At 39.7% G+C, this 22002-nt stretch overlaps 2 protein-coding genes across 7 annotated transcripts in view; one reads left to right on the top strand and one right to left on the bottom strand.

The window, feature by feature from the left end:
* Nucleotides 1-7712, top strand: part of AMN1 (antagonist of mitotic exit network 1 homolog) — a 56401-nt gene extending 48689 nt beyond the window's left edge. For all 4 annotated transcript variants that reach the window (XM_055318708.1, XM_055318705.1, XM_055318704.1 and 1 more), the window contains one exon: nt 7503-7712. In XM_055318708.1, the coding sequence (XP_055174683.1) occupies nt 7503-7576 (74 nt within the window). In that variant the 3' untranslated portion in view covers nt 7577-7712. The remainder of the gene's footprint in view (nt 1-7502) is intronic.
* A 110-nt stretch (nt 7713-7822) lies between these two features.
* Nucleotides 7823-19576, bottom strand: ETFBKMT (electron transfer flavoprotein subunit beta lysine methyltransferase). 3 transcript variants are annotated; one of them, XM_055318701.1, is made up of 5 exons: nt 19348-19576; nt 17198-17753; nt 16188-16629; nt 13715-13845; nt 7823-12374 (listed from the first exon to the last, which is right to left on the bottom strand). In XM_055318701.1, exons 3-5 carry the CDS (start codon nt 16511-16513, stop codon nt 12031-12033), a joined length of 801 nt encoding a protein of 266 aa, XP_055174676.1. In that variant the 5' UTR covers nt 16514-16629; nt 17198-17753; nt 19348-19576; the 3' UTR covers nt 7823-12030. The 3 variants fall into 3 exon arrangements, with proteins under 3 accessions (XP_055174676.1, XP_055174677.1, XP_055174678.1); XM_055318702.1 differs by having other exon boundaries at nt 17198-17304; XM_055318703.1 differs by lacking the exon at nt 19348-19576 and having other exon boundaries at nt 17198-17304; nt 17568-18332.
* Nucleotides 19577-22002: the final 2426 nt, after the last annotated feature.

Below are 22002 nucleotides of genomic sequence, written 5' to 3'. Positions count from 1 at the left end.
CCTCCCCATCCACACCTAGGGCAGGGTGGTCTGGCTTGCCAACATTTTGGGTATTTCTGTGAGCCTGATTCCGTGGCCCCCTACCTAGCCCTAGCCTAGCCCTGTTTGTCCCTAACTCAAATGTTAATTTATCAAAGGCTCTGAGAAATTCTAGATAAGAAACTTGTTTAACTGTCTTTATGCAAGCAATTCCCAAAATTTTTTTAGCATAGAACACTTTTATGGACCTCAATTTGCCCTTATGTATAATTATCAATTATAAAATTGGGAAATCTGATAATAATGCAAAAGAATTCATACACCATGGCTTTATTAATAAAGGCTCATAAAGAGAAAAGCAGTTGAAGTTTTTCAACTACCCAGATCATTTCTACCCTTCCCTTGTATATTATTGCTACCATTATTGAATGAAAATAAATTGGGGTAATATATTCACCTTTTATTTAATTTTTATCTATTTTTTTCCAAAGAAAATAAATGGTTTTTTAGGGGAGGGGGACTCCCCTTACCTAGGCTGGTATATGAAAGTTTTTTCTTCTTTCTTGATAACTTATATGACATTTTTCCTCATGCTTATATAGTTTTGTGGTTGTTTGTGTATGACTATGTAAAACAATATGATTTATTATCCATGAAAATATATGTATATAAGTATGTTCAATTATAATGTTATCCTCAAAGCAATCTGACCCCCAAATTGACAGTGTCACCATCATTTCTCCTCAAATTCCTTAAATTAATAGATTTATCTTCTCTACTATAATTCTGTGTACTTTTTTAAGTTTCTTAACCTTAAAAGTCAGACTATAAACAAAACTCGACATTATAAATCAGGTCTTAAACTGTTAGAAACACTCTGACTTGGGGCAGCCCAGGTGGCTCAGAGATTTGGCGCCTGCCTTGGGCCCAGGGCATGATACTGGAGACCTGGGATCAAGTCATGCGTTGGGCTCCCTGCATGGAGCCTGCTTCTCTCTCTCTGCCTGTGTCTCTGCCTCTCTCTCTGTGTCTCTCATGAATAAATAAATACAATCTTTAAAATAAATAAATAAAATAAAATACTATAAATTATAATTTTTAGAAAGAAAACTACAGGCCCAAGGTAGATTCATTTGCCAGAGTACAGCAAACTAAGACTTAATTACAGTTTCAGCTTTTCCAGAAGTAAAATTTTAAGCCAATCAACGTAAAACTTTCTGGTCAGCACCAATGAGATAATCTGTCACGTGAGCCGCTTCATCCCCCTCAAAGAAAGGTGAGGTAATCCACCTCATAGGACCCTTTGTCTCTCCTCCTGTGAGAAGGTGAGCTCACCTAAGCCAATCCCTATTTTTCTTTTGATAACAACTTCTTGCCCTACTCTCCTTCCTATAAAAACCCTCTATTTTGTACAACTTGCTAGAGCTACTGTCTGCTTGCTAGATGGGATGCTGACTGATTCATGAGTTGTTTAATAAAACCAGTAATTCACTTGTTCTTTAACATAATGTACTTTTTATAGATGTTATGGAAGCAGGAAAATAATCTTACAAGTTATTAAATTCTTTTTAATTCAATTATGTCTGCAGTGGTAATCAGTAAGTTCAACCCACTCACCTTTACTAATCTACTACAACAGACATGCATTTCAGTTTCTCATGATTCTCTAAACATGTTCCACAGTGTTTGCAGGCATGGAGGTTTATATTTTAGAAGGACAATAAAGCAATAAGACAGCACTAAATTAATTTATGTCTTACACTGAAAGGCAGGAAAAATCAACAGGAAATCTGCCACTTGTGATTGAACTGACCCAAATTTTAGTAATACGTGAGGATTTGTTTCAGCCTGATTACTATACAAGGAAGTTTTTTACTTAGATTCCTAGATCGCAAATATGTCAAGATTTACCACATAAAGCCCAAAACAAAAAGTATTTTAAGACCCTAGTGGCTTCCTTCAGTTTCCTTTAAGTAAAGTTGATTCCTTGCTTAAAGGACAACTCTTTCATTATTTTATATTTTAATTTTTTCTAAATCCTGTATTATTGTTTCCTCATCATTATTTATTCATTGCCGATACTGTGCCACAGAATTTCATTATTCCAGACACTGTAATGAAGCATTATAGCCTTGACCATTATTTGTAAAAATCTGCCAGCCTTACCTTTTTCATTGTATATTCTACAAAAATATCTAAATTACATTTTCCTTGATCATTTGAAAAATCTAATTTATATTTCCCACAGTTTCTTCTTTTTCTTGGTGCTCTAAATCTCCTGCCATACATCTCTTTCAAAAGGTGGTCTCCATCTATTTTAATCATATATTTTGAGAGTAAAATTTATTTTAATCATATATTTTGAGAGATAGTAAAATCTCCCTGTAGATGTAGAGACTTCATCTACACAACACCCTTGTTTTAAGGATAAGGGAACAGAGAATGAACTTAAGTGGAAATACTTGATAGTAGAACTGGAAATAAAAACCTTAAGTGACCTTATCTACAATCTCTAATTCTTTCCCTAGTGGAACAATTTCCTGAGCCATTGATGTCAAGTGGCTTAACTATTCCTAGAAAAGGGAGGGAAAAAGGAGCGTGACATCAAGCAACAGCAGTGTGATTGGTATTGATGATGTTTTGAGTCTTTTTCAATCTTGAGAATCTGTGTTTGGAAGGGTGCCACAATATGCCACCCCAAAATATGCTTTCTTCAGGATAAGGACTTTTTTGACCTGATTATTTTTGAGAAACAGCAGACGCTAGAGGAGTTCTGAATATGGAGAAGTTACCCTTTTTAAGAGAATTTTGCATTTATAAAGAAAAATCTCCATTTGTAAGTATCTCCCTCTATATACTAGGAATAAATGGGTGCCTCTAAATCACAAGAGAATCTTATCAATGGCAAAGACACCAACATAAATCTATATAGTAAACCTTATCTTTTACTTTTTACTGTGCTATGTCTAGTAACCTCCTGTAATTGGCCTTCCCACCCCTACCCACCCACAAAAGAATATCTTTCTTTTGTCTTTAGCCGAAGATGGTACTTAAGGTTGTAGCTAGGGCCATCTCTGAGTGTTTCTCATTTTCCCTGGGTATCTCTCATGCATATATGAGGTATACATATTGATAAGGTGTTTGTTTTTCTCTGATTAATCTATCTTTTATTACAGGGTGGTCTCAGCCAAGAACTCAGAAAGATAGAAGGAAAATTATTTTTCTTCTCCTACAGTTTCTACACTGTTCTGGCAAGGGATCACCAAATCCTTAGAGAACCCACAGTTTCTCTTTGGAGCATTGATTATTCCTACTACTCAAACTCAGTCCTAACTACTCAGCATTTCTCAGGAAAAGGGTGCCTGACAAGACTTTGAGTAATGTAATACTGCCAACTAGCAGTATTACATTACAGAATTTTAAAATTACATAAAAATATACTGTATGGAAAAATATATATATATACTGTATGGTTTATTGGAGGGAAAAATATCCTATTCATGTGCAATAATTGATTTCTACAGAAGGATGACACAAGTAAAGTTGGAAACAAATATGTATTTGTAATGTTTGATAACATGTTCATAATTAGTAAAAATGTCAAAATAATCCTGAAAACACCAATTAAAATGAAATTGGGGGCAGCCCGGGTGGCTCAGGGGTTTAGCACCACCTTCGACCCAGGGCGTGATCCTGGAAACCTGGGATCGAGTCCCACATCGGGCTCCCTGCATGGAGCCTGCTTCTCCCTCTGCCTGTGTCTCTTCCTCTCTCTTTCTCTCTGTGTCTCTCAAGAATAAATAAATAAAATATTTTAAAAATAAAAAAATTAAAATAAAATGAAATTGGGAAGTATAAATTTCCAATTGTATTCTTCTTTTTAAAATTGTATTAGTTCTGGATCCCTAGAATCCCACATACATATTAGGATCATCTTGTCAATTTCTGAAAAAAAAGAGATAGACAACCGGGATTCTGAGAGAGATTGAATTGCATCTGCAATCAATTTAGGGAATATTGCCATATTAATATTATCTTCTGACCTATGAACACAGATGTCTTTCCATTTCTTTAGATCTTGAATTTCTTTCAACAATGCTTAATAGTTCTCAGACTGTTTTCCAGTTCTTTTATTAAATATATCCCTAAGTATTTTATTATTTTTGATGGTAACATAAACATAATTCTTTTCTTAATTTCATTTTTGGATTTTTCATTGCTAGTGTATAAATACGTTTGACTTTTGTATATCGATCGTGTACTGTGAAGCCTTATTGAACTCATTTATTCTAATCTTCTAGTGGATCCGTTGGAACATTATATATACAGACATTTTATATGTATGTACAAATACAGATAGTTTTACTTCTTTCTAACATGAATGCCTTTTATCTCTTTTCCTTCCCTAATTTCCTTGGCTGGAACCTCCAATGCAATGTTGAATAGAAGGGGAAAAAGCAGGGGCACCTGGGTGGCTTGGCTGCCACCAAGTTTAGCGGCTGCCATTGGCTTGGGTTATGATCCCAGGGTCCTGGGATTGAGCCCTGAGTCAGACTTTCTGCTCAGGGTGGAATCTCTTTCTCCTTACCTCTCTGACACTCCTGGCTACTAGTGTTCTCACACGTGCTCTTTCTCAAATAAATAAATAAATAAGTCTTTAAAAAGAAAAAAAAAAGATGCAGTGGAAAGAGCAGACATTCTTGCCTTATTTCTCATCCTAGGGGGAAAACATTAATCTTTCAATATTAAGTATAATCTTAAAACTTTAGTTCTAAAAAAAAAAAAAAAAACTTTAGTTCTTTCATAGATACTCTTTATTAAGTTGAGGAACTGCCCTTCTACTCCTCATTTGCTGAATGTTTTAATCATGAGTGTTGTCAAATGCTTTTTCTTTTCTTTTCTTTTTTTTTAAGATTTTATTTATTTATTAAGGAGAGACAGAGAGAGAGGCAGAGACACAGGCAGAGGGAGAAGCAGGCTCCCTGCAGGGAGCCCGATGTGGGGCTTGATCCCCGGACAATGGGATCAAGACCTGAGCCAAAGGCAGACGCTCAACCACTGAGCCACCCAGGTGCCCTCAAATGCTTTTTCTGTGTCTATTGAGATGATTATGTGGTTTTTGTCCTTTATTGATATGGTATATGTCATAGGCAGAATAATGCCCCCACCCAAAAATGTTTAGAACCTGAATATGTTATATAGGGTTGCATATGGAACTAAAGTTGCTAATCAGTTGACCTTAAAACAGGGAGATTATCCTGAATTATCCAGGTGGGCCCAGGGTAATCATAAGGGTCTTTTTTTTTTTTTAAGATTTTATTTATTTATTCATGAGAGTCACAGGAAGAGAGGCAGAGACACAGGCAGAGGGAGGAGAAGTAGGCTCCATGCAAGGAGCCGGATGTGGGACTCCATCCTGGGAATTCGGGATCAGGCCCTGAGCCAAAGGCAGACGCTTAACCGCTTAACCGCTGAGCCACCCAGGCATCCCCATGAGGGTCTTTATAAGGGAAGGAGGCAAGCAAAAGGAAAATCCTAGAGAAGGCAGTCTGAGAAGGACTCTAGCTACTGTTGTTCATTTTGAACATGGAGGAGGAATGCCAGGAATGTGGTAGCCTCTAGAAGCTGGAAAAGTCAAGGAGGTGAATTCTCTTCCTTGAGCCTCCAAAAAGGAATGCTGATTTATTTTAGCCCAATGAGACCTAATTTGGAATTCTGACCTCCAAACTATATAATAATAAATTTGTGTTGCTTTAAGCCAATAAGGCTGTAGTAATTTATTAAAGTAGCAATGGGAAAGAAATACAGTGTATTACATTAATTGATTTTCAGATGTTAAAACAACCTTTCATTCCTGGGATAAATCTCAGTTGATCATGGCATAGGAGCTTTTCTATATGTTGCTAGATTTGACTTGCTAGTGTATTGTTGAGGATTTTTGAGTACATATTCCTAAGAGATACTGGTCTGTTGCTTTGTATGTGTATGACGTCTTTATTTGGCTTTAGCATCAGGGTAATACTGGTCTCATAGAATGAGTTAGGAAGTACTCCCCATATCTGCTATTAGTATAGCCATTCTAGCTTTGTTATAGTTACGGTTTTCATGATATATCTTTGTGCTTTTACTTTCAACCTAATTGAAACCTCTCTTTGATTTAGAAATCAAAAAAAAAAATTGAAATCCTATATAATGGATTTCTTCTATAATAAAGGATATATTATCACAAAACTGCATTTGTTCTCTTATGAGCTGTTTTTGAAAATTAGTTGTTGATGTAAATAAACCTTTGTTTTTTTAATTGTAATTACTTCTCATTTCCATACATTCTGTTTCTCTTGCTTGCACTACGTCTTGGTATTTTGGCTTATTTTTGTTTAGTTTAAAATAAAATTTAGGAACCATATGTAGGGCCCACTTTTTTTTCTATTGGTTTGTGAAATCCATAACTAACAACCACTAAACTAGAAAATTTCCAAGACTGGTTTGGAGCTCTGATGTCTATGCAACATAGGCTGTATCTATTAAACAAGCTTGGTAAACTTATGAATAATTTGTAAAGTAGTAACATTTTATTGGTATTTTTGCTTTAATTCATGTTCTTAAAAGACACTATAAAATTGACTTTGCAAAAGAAATGTAAACCAGGGCAGCCCTGGTGGCTCAGTGGTTTAGCGCCACCTTCAGCCCAGGTTATGATCCTGGAGACCTGGGATCGAGTCCCATGTCGGGCTCCCTGCATGGAGCCTGCTTCTCCTTCTGCCTGTGTCTCTGCCTCTCTCTATCTCTCTCTCTCTCTCTCTCTCTCTCTCTCTCTCTCTCTGGTCTCTCATGAATAAATAAATAAAATCTTAAAAAAAAAAGAATTAAAAAAAAAGAAATGTAAACCATATTAAAATCACTACTATACATTGTGAATAACAGAGAATCTAAATGCCCTAAAGATTAAAGTATATTGAATTCATTTAAGTTATCTATTAAAAAATCATGCTTTATAATACTATTGCACGATGTGGAAGATGTTTGCCTACAGGTCAGATTCCCCTCTTCTAGTAACTGCTCCTTCCCCCTAACCATTTTGGGCAAGTTGTATCTTACCACCCCTATAGGCTTTCTTTAATCCTGCTCACTCCTTTGTAAATAATTGCTTTGTTAAACTCTGTTCAAGCTCTTCATGTTAGTGTGTCTGTTACTTCCCAGAACACTGAGAAAGTTTATTTACAGGTTAATGGCGAAATTATACCTTTACTCTCTGGTTGATGAAATTAAGACAAAATTACAGAGAAAACAATGAATGCCTATTTTTTTTTTACAAGTATTACTATGGTATGTGCACTGCAGCTAATAAGGAGGGTTACCACTAATTGTTTTTAGTTGTATGTGATTCTTTATATATCATACCCTTTAATCTTTTCAACAACTCTATGAGATATAGTAATCGTCATTCCTACTTTATACCTGAAGACGTATTAAGTATCTTTGATTATTGCGGATTAACAGATTGTCATTGTTTTTTTCTGTAGATCATTCACGAGAAGTCCTGGAGCAATTAGTAGGCCCAAACAAACTAAAGCAAGTGACGTGGACTGTTTATTGATGCTTATTGAAGCTTATCAAAGCAATGATCTTCATACTGCATTCCCAGGAAACAATGGTTTTAAGAGATTGGCTTTCCAATAATGTGGTTTTTGCTTTGAAGTTAACAGACTCTTAAACATTTTAATAGTGCATTATCCTGTTTGTTTGCGGAGTCATTGTTTTTGACGTGGTAAGCCTAGCATGCCCTCTAATGTATGGGGGGGGGGGGTGAGGTGGGCAGGGACTATTGTGTTTGCTCCTTAAATAACAAACTTTTAAATTACCGGTTTTCCCTGAAGATTTCCTTCTCCTACCTACATATTTGAGCTGTTGTAAGATAAATTTACCGTTATGAATAACCATTAGGCAAATTCTAAGTATCTCTAAAAGCATAATTATCTTCCTTGCTATTTTCTGGCCCCTACCTTCCATAAGCATTTAAATGTTCATTGGCCAAAAGCAAAGCTGAACATCAGGCCCGTAAATCCTCACAGAATTTATTATTTCAATTAAAAAATAATAATAAAGTAAAATATAATAGTTTAATGTCATAAACCCACATCATCCACCTTAACTGTTCTGAGAGGCCTTTGCCCAGACACTTATTTGATTCCTATGGCTACTTTTCCCAAATAGTTGCTATTCATCTATGAAATTTCTTCCTTAAATACTGCATTCAGGAACATGTAAGAATGAGTAAAAACAAAATATCATTGGACAGTCCAGGTGGCTCAGCGGTTTGGCGCCACCTTTAGCCCAGGGCATGATCCTGGAGACCCAGGATTGAGTCCCACATCGAGTCCCACATCGGGTTCCTTTCATGGAACCTGCTTTTCCCTCTGCCTGTGTCTCTGCCTCTCTGTCTCTCTCATGAATAAATAAATAAAATTTAAAAAGAAAAATACATGGGGCAGCCCTAGTGGCTCAGTGGTTTAGCGCCATCTTTGGCCCAGGGCCTGATCCTGGAGACCGGGGATGGAGTCCCACATTGGGCTCCCTGCATGGAGCCTGCTTCTCCCTCTGCCCGTGTCTCTGCCTCTCTCTCTCTCTCTCTGTCATGAATAAATGAATAAAATCTTTAAAAAAAAAAAGAAAAAAAATACAAAATATCATTATAGAGGCTACTTCCTAAAGCTTGGTTGGTTTCATATTGTGAAATAAACAACATAGATCTTAGTTTTCAAATGAACTGTATTACTCTTTTATAATCACAAAATTCTCAAGTATACTATGCTTAAACCACCCCAAATTCAGTATATTCCCTGTACCATGAGCCTGTCTCAGTGGGACCTTCTTAAAGATTTCCTATTCTAACTGTGATGCAATACAAAGGAAGTTAAGTATGATATAGTAAATTTCTTCTACCTGTTCAGAAGGAGGGTTTATACTTCAACTCTCTTTCTTGACCTTACTATTAATTACTTTATAAATGTGGTATATGTATAGTATGGATATATAATATATTGCCCCAAGGTGGTACATATGTACCTATGTGTAAAATGGTAAAACCTGTTCCACCTATGAAATTTTTCTAAAGACAAATTCAGTAAAATATAATAGTAAACATCAAACAAAGTCAGCAGCTTTTCCCCCTTTTTGGGAAACAAGTTTTTCAAGACCTAAAGTGTCAGCTTTTTAGGGTCTGTAAAGGAGTATCTTCCTAAAAGCACTTTGCAGTTTAATATTCTTACCCTTTTATATTGCTGGTTGTATTAGCTATTTCTGTTTAAAATTTCAGTACCCTCCCCCAAGAAGTAAATGAATAAAAAGAAAAGAAAATTTCAGTACCCCAGTCCTACCTATCACTAATCATCCTCACCTATCACTTTGATCTCTTTATTTTTCTCCTTACCATCTATCACCACCTGACTTCTTGTCTGTTTTAATTATCTCTCTACCCTAGAATACAAGGTTTATGAAGACAGAAATTTTTGTCTTTTTTCCCACTGCTATATCCCCAGTGCTTAGAACAGTATCTGGTACATAATAAGCACCCAATATTTGTTGAATGAATGAACACACAAAAGAAATAGAGGAGAAAAATAAAAATAATATCCGTACTCCCAATTTTCGGTCAGATATTATAAAGTGATTAGAAGTCATCACTCCAGTTCTCATAATATAAAAGCTGAACTGAAAATCATGAAGTGATACAGTATTACTTGAAAATGGGTTTGGACTAGTGGTAAATGTATACTAAAGCAATCACTAAACATAATTTTTTAAATATGTATAGCTGATATCCTAAGGGAGGAGGGAAAATAGAATCACAAAATGCTCAATTAAAACCAGACAAGGAGGATGCCTGGGTTGAGCATCTGCCTTCAGCCCAGGGCTCGAGCTGGGAGTCCCAGAATCGAGTCCCACATTGGGCTTCCTGCGAAGAGCCTGTTTCTCCCTCTGCCTATGTCTCTGCCTCTCTCTCTGTGTCTCTCATAAATAAATAAATAAATAAATAAATAAATAAATAAATAAATAGATAAATAGATAAATAGATAAATAGATAAATAAAATACTGACGCCTGGGTGGCTCCTTGGTTGAGCATCTGCCTTTGGCTCAGAGCATAAGCCTGGAGTGTCCTGGGATTGGTCCTGCATCAGGCTCCCTTTGGGAGCCTACTTCTCCCTCTGCCTAGGTCTCTGCCTCTCTCCCTGTGTTTCTCATGAGTAAATAAATAAACAAACAAATAAATAAATAACAGAGAAGGAAAGAAAAGAGTGGAACACCAAAAAACAAACAAGGAACTAGGGCAACAAATAGGAAATAGTTATAAATATGGTAGAAATTAATCCAGCTATATCAATAACCACTTTAAACATGAATGGTCTTAATACAAACCTGGTTGTTAAACTATGAAGTCATTCAAGGCTCACCATTATATCCATGGGAGATTTTAAAATAAATAACACTTGGATTATCTCAAAGACCTTCTTGTGCCCTCCTGAAAAATCATTAACAGAAATAGATATTTAAACTTAAATCTTCTCTTTGTTTCATCAAGTTGATTTCCACAGTGCTCCAGAATATAATTTTCTCTTTATCTTGCTGAGAAGGGCAATAACCAACAGAGTACTCTGAATTTTCAAAGGACGTGGTCAACAAAACCCTTTCCTCTCAAATATCACCTAATGCCAGTGTAGTCTATAATTTCTATTAATTTTAACCCAAGGCTGAATCAAAATTCAGAGCTGATAATGTTTAAGACCCAGTAGACCAATGGGAATTAGATGCACAAGAGTTGTTTCCCTGGACTGGAATAAACTCTGGCTTCCAAGTTCAAGAATCACAAGATCCTCTGCAGCCTCAGCTCTAAAATTCCCATCTAATTATCCTCTTTTCCTATCTAAGCAACAACTTGCCCTTCACTGTTTTCTCCACATTTCTGCTATACCTGTAACTGTAATCACATCTCCCTGGTACCCAAATCCCAGTGGTGTGCGTGCATTAGAAAGTTTATATATGATGCACATGTTGTAAACCATTCCTATGCAGTGTGTAAGAACATGAGAGGACATTAGCAAGGCTGCATTTTATATTTTTCTCCCAACACATATAATGCTCATATTCAGTTTTAAATTAGAGATTAGAAAATTTACAGTACATATAATTAGTACAAAATCATAAGTAAGACCCAAAGGTAAAACCTAAGTCTCTCTCTCACCCCAGTCTACCAGCTACCCGGTACCCTCCCAAAAGGCAACCACTGTTCAGTTACTTATTTATCTTTTCAGGGACATTCTATGTATGTTGCAAGCAACTCATGTATTTTATATGTATATTCATATGTAGCTATATATGTATATCTTTCCTATACAAATAGCAGGGTCCTATACCTATTCTTCTTCACATTCTCATTTATGTCCTAGAGTTTTTATTGATATAGATGATCATGACAAGTTGGTACGTGTCGAGATAGCATAAGCAATTTCTAGCTAACCTTGGTGAGCTATAAAGAGGCATGAATCATAAGGTAACAGTATATAGGATATTCTAAAATCTTTATTTTTATCCAGGACTGCCAGTTGAGATCCTATTATGTACTAAATACTGTATGAGGCACTTTGATGCCTCTTTGATCTTTACAGGTAACTTTTTTGACATACAGTATTCTTCTATATTTTTTATTGTATCTAATTCAAAGATACAACCTACAGTTGTCCTCATCTACTGAAACAGACTTCGCTACACTTTCTCATTCCTCTCCACTACTTGAATTACATGTTGCTACCATTTTGGTATTGTCCTCAAGGATTCTATTCCTACAGCAGTAAAACTAGAAAACTGCAGGCAGAGATTTGTATATTTGATGTAATGCAGAACAAAATTACATGACAAAGGCTGACAAAACTTTAAGACTTCATATTTTAGAAACAAGATTTGCCATTTAACAAGAACTACATGCTTCAAACTGGAGAGTCTTTTAAGGTTAAACCCAAACATAATATATTCATACTTGGAAGCACTTGGATAACTCAAGGCTGAAAATCCCATACTGTGCTTGTTGTCAATCCATTGTTTTCCCTCCTAGTGGGCTCTGGAAGTGAATATTCTATCAGTTTGTGTAGCTGATGTTGAATGCTATGTCCACTGAATTGGGGTCGTCCAGGGTCACCAATCAGGACTCTAGTTCTGTGGGTCCAAAAGCAATTCTTCAGCCATTGATGAAGACTGTCTGCAAGGTCCTCATCATAAAACATATCTCCAAGCACAACAAGGTCCCACTTATCTTGTTCCAAATCCAAAATGTTTTTGGTTAAAATTGGAAAAGGATTCAGTTGGTTCAATTCACAATTCAGTCTGATAGCCATTCCTGCAACTTTAAAAAGCACATAATGAATTGGTATATGCTAGGCAGTTTTAATCCATTAAGTAATTTAGAAAATTTCCTAATAATATTTTTTTCCCTTTTGTTGAAACTGGTTTTTTCGGTAAAGAAGTTTCTACCAATACAAACTATTTACTACAATTTTCAGATGCATGAGTGGACATCCTGAAAACAAAACAAATACAAAACACCTAGAAACGTCGAGGCTTTCAGGAACATTTGCTGATCTAATAACCAAGAGGTTTGGTTTGTTACAGCTGTCCAGGAGACAGGGAATCAAGCCTTGAGCTTGAGCAACATGGCAAGTTAGAACTGAGACCCCTGGGTGGCTCAGTCTATTAAGCATCAACCATGAGACTCTTGATATCAGCGCAGATCATGATCTCAGAGTTGTGAGATCAAGCCCTGTGTCAAGCTCATGCACTGGGCGTGGAGCCTGCTCAAGATTCTGTCTCTCCCCCTCTCCAACCCCTTTAAAAAAATAAAATAAGTATAATCAAGAGCTAGATCCTCAGTAAAACTGTAAAGTAAAAGAAAATCAGATAAGATTAAAACTGACCTGTCTCAACTTGGGGTTTAATAGAATAAAATCTCCCTCAAAACACAAGGCCTAGGGGATCCCTGGGTGGCGCAGCGGTTTGGCGCCTGCCTTTGGCCCAGGGCGCGATCCTGGAGACCCGGGATCGAATCCCACGTCGGGCTCCCGGTGCATGGAGCCTGCTTCTCCCTCTGCCTGTGTCTCTGCCTCTCTCTCTCTCTGTGACTATCATAAATAAATAAAAATTTAAAAAAAAAAACAAAAAACACAAGGCCTATCCTTACTTGGGTTTTGGGTCAAATACACACAACCTACATATTTCAAGAAATCTCTAGCCCAGAAATTAACAGTAAGCACTCCCAGGTTGGTACACACATAAATACAAATCCTCTTAAGAAACATGCACTTCAATTCAGGCTTCATAGGAGCCTCACAGATAAAGTCCCACTGAACATAATAAGTTCACAGTATCAGATTACAAAATACACATGGAAATAAGCTATCACATTGAGGCATCTATAGATAATTATCCCAAAAGAGAATAAAGATAAGCTTTAAATATTTTTAAGTAGTGGGGCACCCAGGTCAGGTGATTCAGTTGGTTAAGTGTCTGCCATGATCCTGGGGTCCTGGGATTGAGCCCCATGTTGAGCCCCAGGTCGGGCTCCTTGCTCAGCAGGGAGCCTGCTTCTCCCTCTTCCTCTTAGTCCCATCGCTCATGCCCCCTTGCTCTCTATCTCAAGTAAATAAATAAAACCTTTAAAAAATATATTTTTAAATATGAAATCCTTACTAGGGTCTATGTCGTTGGCCAAGATCCTTGATGCCCCACTCATCTTAGCAGCAATAGCTGTAGCTCCACATCCACTCCCAAGATCTAACACAGACTTTCCTCTAACAACATCAGGATTATCCAAAAGATACCTAATTTGGAAAGAAAGCAAAAAACACTGAGATGGGAGAAGGTCAGTAAGAGGTTTAAAAAAAAAAGTCTTTTTTAAGCTCTACACCCAACATGGAGGTTGAACTCCTGACCCTGAGATCAAAAGTCTGTAAGCTCTAATGACTAAGCCAGCACCCTCCCCCCAAAAATGTCTTTTTTTCAAAAATTTCTTTTTAAAATATTGAGCACTTCCTATGATCCACAAACTGTCAAGCCCCAAGAATACAGACTAACAGAATGCTGCTATAATACGGACTCAGTAAGCTAGATCCAAAATTCACTGTCCTTTTGATTATTCATCATAGAGTGTTTTTCCTACTGCTTATTTTGTGTTACAATAACCTCTCTGGTAAGGCACAAAGTCCAGTTCAACCAAAGAATTTGGACGAGGGCAAAATAGTTATCAAACAATGCAGATGGATGAAAAACCCTGAAATAATGTGTCAACTGACACTTGAGCAAGCTACGGGAAAGTAAAGAATATCCGGGATTATGGCAAAGTAGGGGTGTATGTGGCCTGTCTCAAGGGAAAGCTGCTACCCATCTTCACCTCACTACTATCATGTAGAAATTCTATGTTATCAGATACTCCTGTTCCTCAAATCAGAGATTTTTACATTTAAAACTTCCCAAGTTTTAATTTTTTTTTTTTTATTTTATTTATGATAGTCACAGAGAGAGAGAGAGGCAGAGACACAGGCAGAGGGAGAAGCAGGCTCCATGCACCGGGAGCCTGACGTGGGATTCGATCCCGGGTCTCCAGGATCGCGCCCTGGGCCAAAGGCAGGCGCCAAACCGCTGCGCCACCCAGGGATCCCCTTCCCAAGTTTTAAATGCTAGAAACTGATTTTTTGTTTTAAGTTTACAAGTAAAAGCCAAACAAAACATATGGGTGCACCAACTTGTGACCTCTGATTCAGTCTGTTAAGGAGTTTGATTGTATTTATATTTGAAGTTGATAAACAATCACTTTAATAGACGTCACTGAAAATGTCAGTATTTTTGAGATATGATGTAAGTAATAAAGCTTGAAACTTTGGCAACAACAACCAGAAAATCAGAATTGTTTGAAAATACCTAGAAAGCTCCCATCTCCAGGGTTCCCAGAAAAACTATATATATGCATTTATTTATTTTGCATTTAAAACTACATAAATTTTGTTAGGCCATACCCTTGCTGCAACTCCTTATCCTTTTCAAAGCTCTATAACCTCAAGGTATAAGCACATTTAATCATTTACCAATCTAAGAGCAAAAAACCAGATTGAAATGCTGAAAACTCTTGCCTTTGTCTCAGCAGCTGTGTTTCAATAAAAAGCATAGTGCAATGTGTGAGAGAATGTCCTAAAGCCCCATGATGGGCATAAAGCTTACTTTAAAAAAAATTTTTTTAGGGCAGCCCCGGTGGCGCAGTGGTTTAGCGCTGCCTGCAGCCCAGGGTGTGATCCTGGAGACCCTGGATCGAGTCCCACGTCAGACTCTCTGCATGGAGCCTGCTTCTCCCTCTGCCTGTGTCTCTGCCTCTCTCTCTCTCTCTGTGTCTCTATGAATAAATAAATAAAATCTTAAAAAAAAAAAATTTTTTTTTAAATGCAGATTCAAGTCCAGAGTTCACCTGAGATGTCAGTAAGCCACTAAAGAGGGAATCCTTGCCGGGGCCCACTGACATCTCTTTTTCGTTGGGATTGAGAAGAGGCTCAAGGGTGGGAGTGTAAGACTCAAGGAGCAACATTTATGAGATTAAACTAGGAGAGCTAGGGATCCCTGGATGGTGCAGCGGTTTGGCGCCTGCCTTTGGCCCAGGGTGCGATCTTGGAGACCCGGGATCGAGTCCCACGTCGGGCTCCCGGTGCATGGAGCCTGCTTCTCCCTCTGCCTGTGTCTCTGCCTCTCTGTGTGTGTGACTATCATAAATAAAAATTAATAAATAAATAAATAAATAAATAAATAAATAAATAAATAAATAAATAAACTAGGAGAGCTAAAGGGTTGGGGCTTTGGGGTCCATCTTGAAACTGCACTGGCCATACCTTATGAACCATAAACCAGACAATACTGTGAAATATAGATCACTTACAGCTATCTAGGGTCTTGACAGTTAATCCGAGGGTTTCTCTTAAAGAACTGTATTTGAGGAAATAGCTTGATAAACCTGGAGTATGCTTAAACTGCTCCAAATGTGACAAGACTTTGAGGTTTTACTGTTTGTTTTTTGTGAGGAGAAAGGAGAATATAGAGTTGGAAGGGGCTGAAAAAAGAATCTGCAGAAAACAGAAAAGATCTGGAAGGGCCTTAAGGCTTCCCATTTCAGTCAGGAGAGTACCTAGACAGGGCTTGGCCTCCTGGCCAGTAGATTGCCCAGTATGGTTCGCTATAGGGCCACAGGTCAGCTCTCTGCCACCAGAACTTGCATCTGGGTGTCAAAAGCCGCAACTGGATTTCAGGGGTGAGGCTGCCACTGCTGGTGACTTCAGTGTTCTCCTCCAGGAAAGCTTTCATCTCAGGGTCCAAAAAGCTGCCAGTTTGTCTCCAAGGGCAGTGGCCCCAGGGAAACAAGGAAAGACCACTACTCCTCACTGCTTTCAGAAAGATACTACAGTGATTCGTGGCAAATGGTGCAAATGTTCTCCAGCCTAGGCTCAAAGCCATGAGTCCTTTTCCAAACCACAGGTTCTGTCAATGTTGCTGTTGATAAGAGCTGCTGCTCCTTGTGAGGAAGGAAAGGTCTGGCTGCCACGGTGATCTCAACTGGAATTGGTGGGTCTCTAAAAACAGAAAGAATACTGAAAATCCCAAGGCTCATGGACACTTCCACATCCCATTGTGTAGTAAGAAAATAGTGCAGTGTAAAATCTGTAGCAGAGGATTCACAAGTGCAAGTCCATTTCAGATGGAAGTGTTGGTACATCAACTCAGGAAAATCCAACCGTTTTAAAGGAAGCCTTTTGGGGTGCCTGGGTGGCTCAGTCAGTTAAGTGGCTGCCTTCAGCTCAGGTCATGGTCTCAGGGTCCTGGGATGGAGCCCTGGCATCAGGCTCCCCGCTCAGTGGAAAGTGTGCTTCTCCCTCTCCCCCTACTCATGCGTGCTCGCTCACTCTCCCCTCTCTCAAATAAATAACATCTTTTTAAAAACAAAAAACAAAACAAAAAAAAAAAAAAAAACACACACACACAAGCCTTTTTCACAACAAAAGCCTTTTAATACTTTAGAACAAATATACAAGCATTTGATTTTGAGAGAAATCCTCGGAAATATGCCTGTTACATAAAATAAGGTTTGCCTTTAAAATCCTTTCTCACATACACACAAGATACATTTAATAAACCACTTACTTTTAAGCAGGCACCGTGAATAAAGGAAGTCTCCGACTTCAGGAACCTTGACTAGCGGTGAGGTAGAGCTATTACCAGGGCAAACACGCTTCTTGCCTGTATGAAGTCTTGCCAAGAGTTGTGGAGGTTACCAAACCATAATTGTGGACAAAGATAATACAAATTATCCTCAGTACCCTCTATTTCAATAACGGTTGTTGTAGCATAAAACATCAAGGTAATCAAGATTCAAATTTTTTTCTTTAAAGAAATTTTTACAGATTTAATTGTCATTACAGAATATCAATTCACAAACATCTTCCCGTAAATATCTCCTGATTCATGTTAACCAAGCCTGGGCCAAAAAGGCTTGTTCCACTAGGAAAAACACCTTGATAAGAGTAAGAATAGGGCAGCCGCGGTGGCTCAGTGCTTGAGCATCTGCCTTCAGCCCAGGGCGTGATCCTGGAGACCCAAGATCGAGTCCCGCGTTGGGCTCCCTGCATGGAGCCTGCTTCTCCCTCTGCCTGTGTCTCTGCCTCTCTCTGTGTGTCTCTCATGAATAAATAAATAAAATCTTAAAAAAAAGATTAAAAAAAAAAAAAAGAATAAGAAACAGCAGTTTGAACTATTTGGGACCTCTGACCAATTCCGCATAAATGTTCTAAATATCCCTACATCCATCCACCCAAATATTTAGAGGCCCCAAACTCAAATGCCTCGCAGGGCCCAGAGGGCTGACCCACGAGTGATGCGGCTGTTTGTAACAGAGCGGCTCTGGCGACCTGAGCCTGCTTCTGAGCAGACCAAAGGGGCCAGCGAACTGCTTCCCGGTTAAGCACACGGCTGCCACATCTTGCAAGTTCTCAAGATAATCCAGATACTTGCACCTACAAACCACTTGGTAGATGCAAGCGGTCAATTAAAATATCAGAACACACAGGGCAGCCCGGGTGGCTCAGCAGTTTAGCGCCGCCTTCACTCCAGGGCGTGATCCTGGGGACTCCGGATCAAGTCCCACGTCGGGCTCCCTGCGTGGAGCCTGCTTCTCCCTCTGCCTGCGTCTCTGTGTGTCTCTCATGAATAAATAGATAAAATCTTTAAATATATATTATAATTATATATTATGTAAATATATATAATTATATAAATTATACATATAATCATACAAATCATATAATTATATAATATATACATTATAATACATTATACAAATATATAATTATACAAATCATATAATTATATAATAAATACATTATAATACATTATATGTATTATTATAGTATATTATACAATATATATTTAATTTAAATCAATGTACACTTGATGTATTAATACAGTATATGGTCAAATTACATGTTAATATATATTTAATACTTAACATATATTTAAATTAAATGTGACATATCTAAAGATTATGTACTACATATTTAGTATATTAATATACTTAATTTATATATAGAAATACATCAGAACACAAGGCAGGCTAAACGCCCGTCAGGCCACCTGTGTGTGAGCTCAGGCTACATTTTCAGGGGGTGTCACCCCCCAGCCACGCCCCGGGATCCCGGGGTCTCAGCCTCGCTTCTCTCTCACCGGACTGATCCCGTCAGGAAGTGCTGGGTCTGCGCTTCAAGGGCAGAAGCCTAAGCTCAAAAACACAGCGGAGCTGGTGCCTGGGCGGCTCAGAATGACCCCGGGGTCCCGGGATCAAGTCCCATAGGGGTTCCCTATGCAGTGGGGACTCGGCTGCTCCCTCCATCTCTGCCCCTCCCCACACAGTGCTCGTTCTCAAATAAAACCCTTATTTTTAAAAAAAAAAAAAAAAAGATCTTATGCATTTATTCATGAGAGACACAGGCATAAATAAAACCTGTAAAACCAAAACCAAAACCACAGCAGGGACGCCCGGGTGGCCCAGGGCGTGATCCCGGGTCGCGGGATCGAGGCCCACGTCGGGCTCCCCGCATGGAGCCTGCTTCTCCCTCTGCCTCTCTCTCTCTCTCATGAATAAGTAAAAATAAATAATTAACTGAAATGTTTTTTTAAAACACGGCAAATAGGATTGTGGTTCGGGACACCCCGCGGGCTAGCGCGGCGCCTCCCGCCCCCTCCCCGCCCCCGTGAAGCATCCTCTGGGAACCCGGGACTGGGCGCGGGACACTCGGTACCTGTGCTCCTTGTTGAGGAAAGAGGACGGGTTAAAAGCGGGAAGCTCCAAACGCGTCCGTGACCACGTTATTTCCCTCCGAGAACGGGAGTCCGCCTTAAAGGCGCAGGCGCAGTCCTTTTGTCCTTCCCAGGCTGGGCTATGAGCGCGCGGGGAAGCTAAGCCCTTGCCTTTGAGCGTCTTTCCCGGCATGCTTTAGAGCCGCCCCTGGCGCGCGGCGGCCCCGCGGGGAGGCGGACGCAGGGCTCCCGGTGCGGAGCGCTGAGCGCGGGTCCCGCCCCCCTTCCCAGCAGCCTCTCCGCCTTTGCCTACCTTCCTTAAAGGGGCCGGGCCTCCCGACGAGGAGCCGGGCGCGTGAGGTCGCTCAGCAAGGGAGGGACCCTGAGCTCGGGTTCCTGCGAAATCCAGTCAAACTGTGGAGCGTCTGCTCTGTGCCCGTCACGCCTTGGAGACGGGGCAGTGTTGCCCTTCCCTTCCTCCACCCTACAAAGCTTCTTCCAGCTGCTCGCAGAATTACATTGACCTTAAACACATCCGCAGAACAACCCCGAGTTGCATGTTGTGCCTGGGGGGACGCCAGTGCGGAGACGGAAGGGGACGAGGAGCTCTAGATGTCATCCTGGACTAAGGAGAAGGGAGTTGGGCTCTTCAAAGGGAAGGAGAGTAATTCGCAGAAGACGACAGGGAGTAAATGTGAGCTGGGCCGCACAGAAGCAAGGGGATGGCGAGAGCGATCGTCAGGCTTTGCTAAACTCCTACCTGTCACACCTACGTCCCACGGTACTGCAGTCACCTATGGTGAGAGATCTCTTCTGGAGCAGGCCCTCTGTTGAAATTTTTTATTTTTATTTAGAGACACAGGCAGAGGGAGAAGCAGGCTCCACGCAGGGAGCCCGACGTGGGACTCGATCCCGGGACCCCAGGATCACGCCCTGGGCCGAGGGCAGGTGCTCATCCGCTGAGCCATCCAGGCGTCCCATGTTTGAATTATTTTAAGCAGTTGGGGGAGGCCAGTTTCTCCCTGAGTCTTTTATACCTTGATGGTTTTCAGCTCAGAAAAAGAAAGAAAGAAAGAAAGAGAGAGAGAGAGAGAGAGAAAGAAAGAAAGAAAGAAAGAAAGAAAGAAAGAAAGAAAGAAAAGATCCACAAGCCAAATAATCCACACACACACACACGAAAAAAAAAAAAAAAAAAAAAAAGATCCACAAGCCAAAGTGGCACCTCTCGGGGCAATTCCTCCACAGCCCCTAGGCACACCTGGGCACCAGGCATGCAGCGCCGAGCAACCCAGACGCACCGTAAGCCCTCCGTGACAGCTCAAATCCCGAAGGACGTCCTCTCTTTTCTAATTTTCATAGATCTACAATATAAATCTGTTTGCAACCTTTATCACCAAGTTCTGGACCCACGTGTCCATCTTGCAACCCTCCACATATTCCAAACTCCACTCGCCTCCGCGCCTGACCATGAAAACCCTCTCTGGGGTGTCAAAGGAGAAAGAAAATTGACCTCCACTAAGGAACAGGCAAATCGGGTTTCTGCACCTGAATCTGCAGTTAGGGGAGTGATTTGGCAGCCACGTGTTCAAAATTAGAGCCTGTTGCTTCTGTTCTCCATCTCGGCCCCCTGTTCGAGGGGTTTCCCACTTTCCCTACAAACTGGAACCTCTAGGAACTACTTAGAAGGAGATGAGACCTTGTTCCAGGTACCAACCCCAGAGGCATCCTTCTCATTTGCTTTTGCAGGAATGGCTGTGCTTGTTTTAGAAGGAAGGAGAGGCACCTAGCCTCTCTGAGTCCCTCTGCCCTACATTTCCTCTATAAAAACTAATATTGATAAGGGAGAGCTTGGTTCTTGTCTCACAGAGTCGAAGACTGAATCTCATGGACAACAAAGTGAGCAAAGAGGTAGAAGTTTATTAAGCAGAGGTACAGAGAAAGCTCTTAAAGGTGAAAGGGGTCCCGAGAGGGTTGCCCCCCTGAGGCCTTTTATGGTCTTTTATAGGAAACTGACCAGGGAACTTGGTAGATTTCTCATCAATATCGGGGTGGATTTGTGAATATCATGTCTATATTTAGAAACAACATGGTGAATTTGTAACTATCACAATAACAAACAAGATGTTCTTATAAATATCATGAGCCCAAACAAGGTGTTCCCTTCTCTCTGATTAGTATTTCCTGGGTAACATTTCCCTACATCTGGGATTTCTCTGGGCCTAGTCAGGTAGCCCTTGGCCTTGAGATGCCATCTTATTGCCATCTTGGTTTGAGCAGGGACTATCAGATAACACCTTAATGACATTTCTTTGTAGTCTGGTGAGTTTCTGCGATTACTCAGTAGCCATTAAAGGGGGATACTCCTAACATGTTGGAGCTAGGGAGCCAGGTTTATTTTTTTCTGTTTTTACTGTCTTGTGTCCCTTTTCTTGAGATGGGTAAGAGCCTGACTCTGGGGCCTTTCCCTTATCTTTCCCTGCCTAGCCCCGTCTGCCCCTAACTCATGACTATGAATAAAATTGTATTTATTAACTAGCTATTTAAAAAAAAAAAAAAACCAGCTGCTGATGTATACCTTTGTTTTCTCAACCAGAATTTCTCATTTCCGCACTCCGATTATCTTACTAGCAATAAACCTTAATACATGTTCAAGATCA

The sequence above is a fragment of the Nyctereutes procyonoides genome, unplaced genomic scaffold, assembly GCF_905146905.1.
Source record: "Nyctereutes procyonoides isolate TBG_1078 unplaced genomic scaffold, NYPRO_anot_genome, whole genome shotgun sequence".
NCBI classification, from domain to species: Eukaryota; Metazoa; Chordata; class Mammalia; order Carnivora; family Canidae; genus Nyctereutes; species Nyctereutes procyonoides.
The sequence above is the reverse complement of the archived record's forward strand: the minus strand, read 5'-3'. Positions and strand labels throughout refer to the sequence as shown.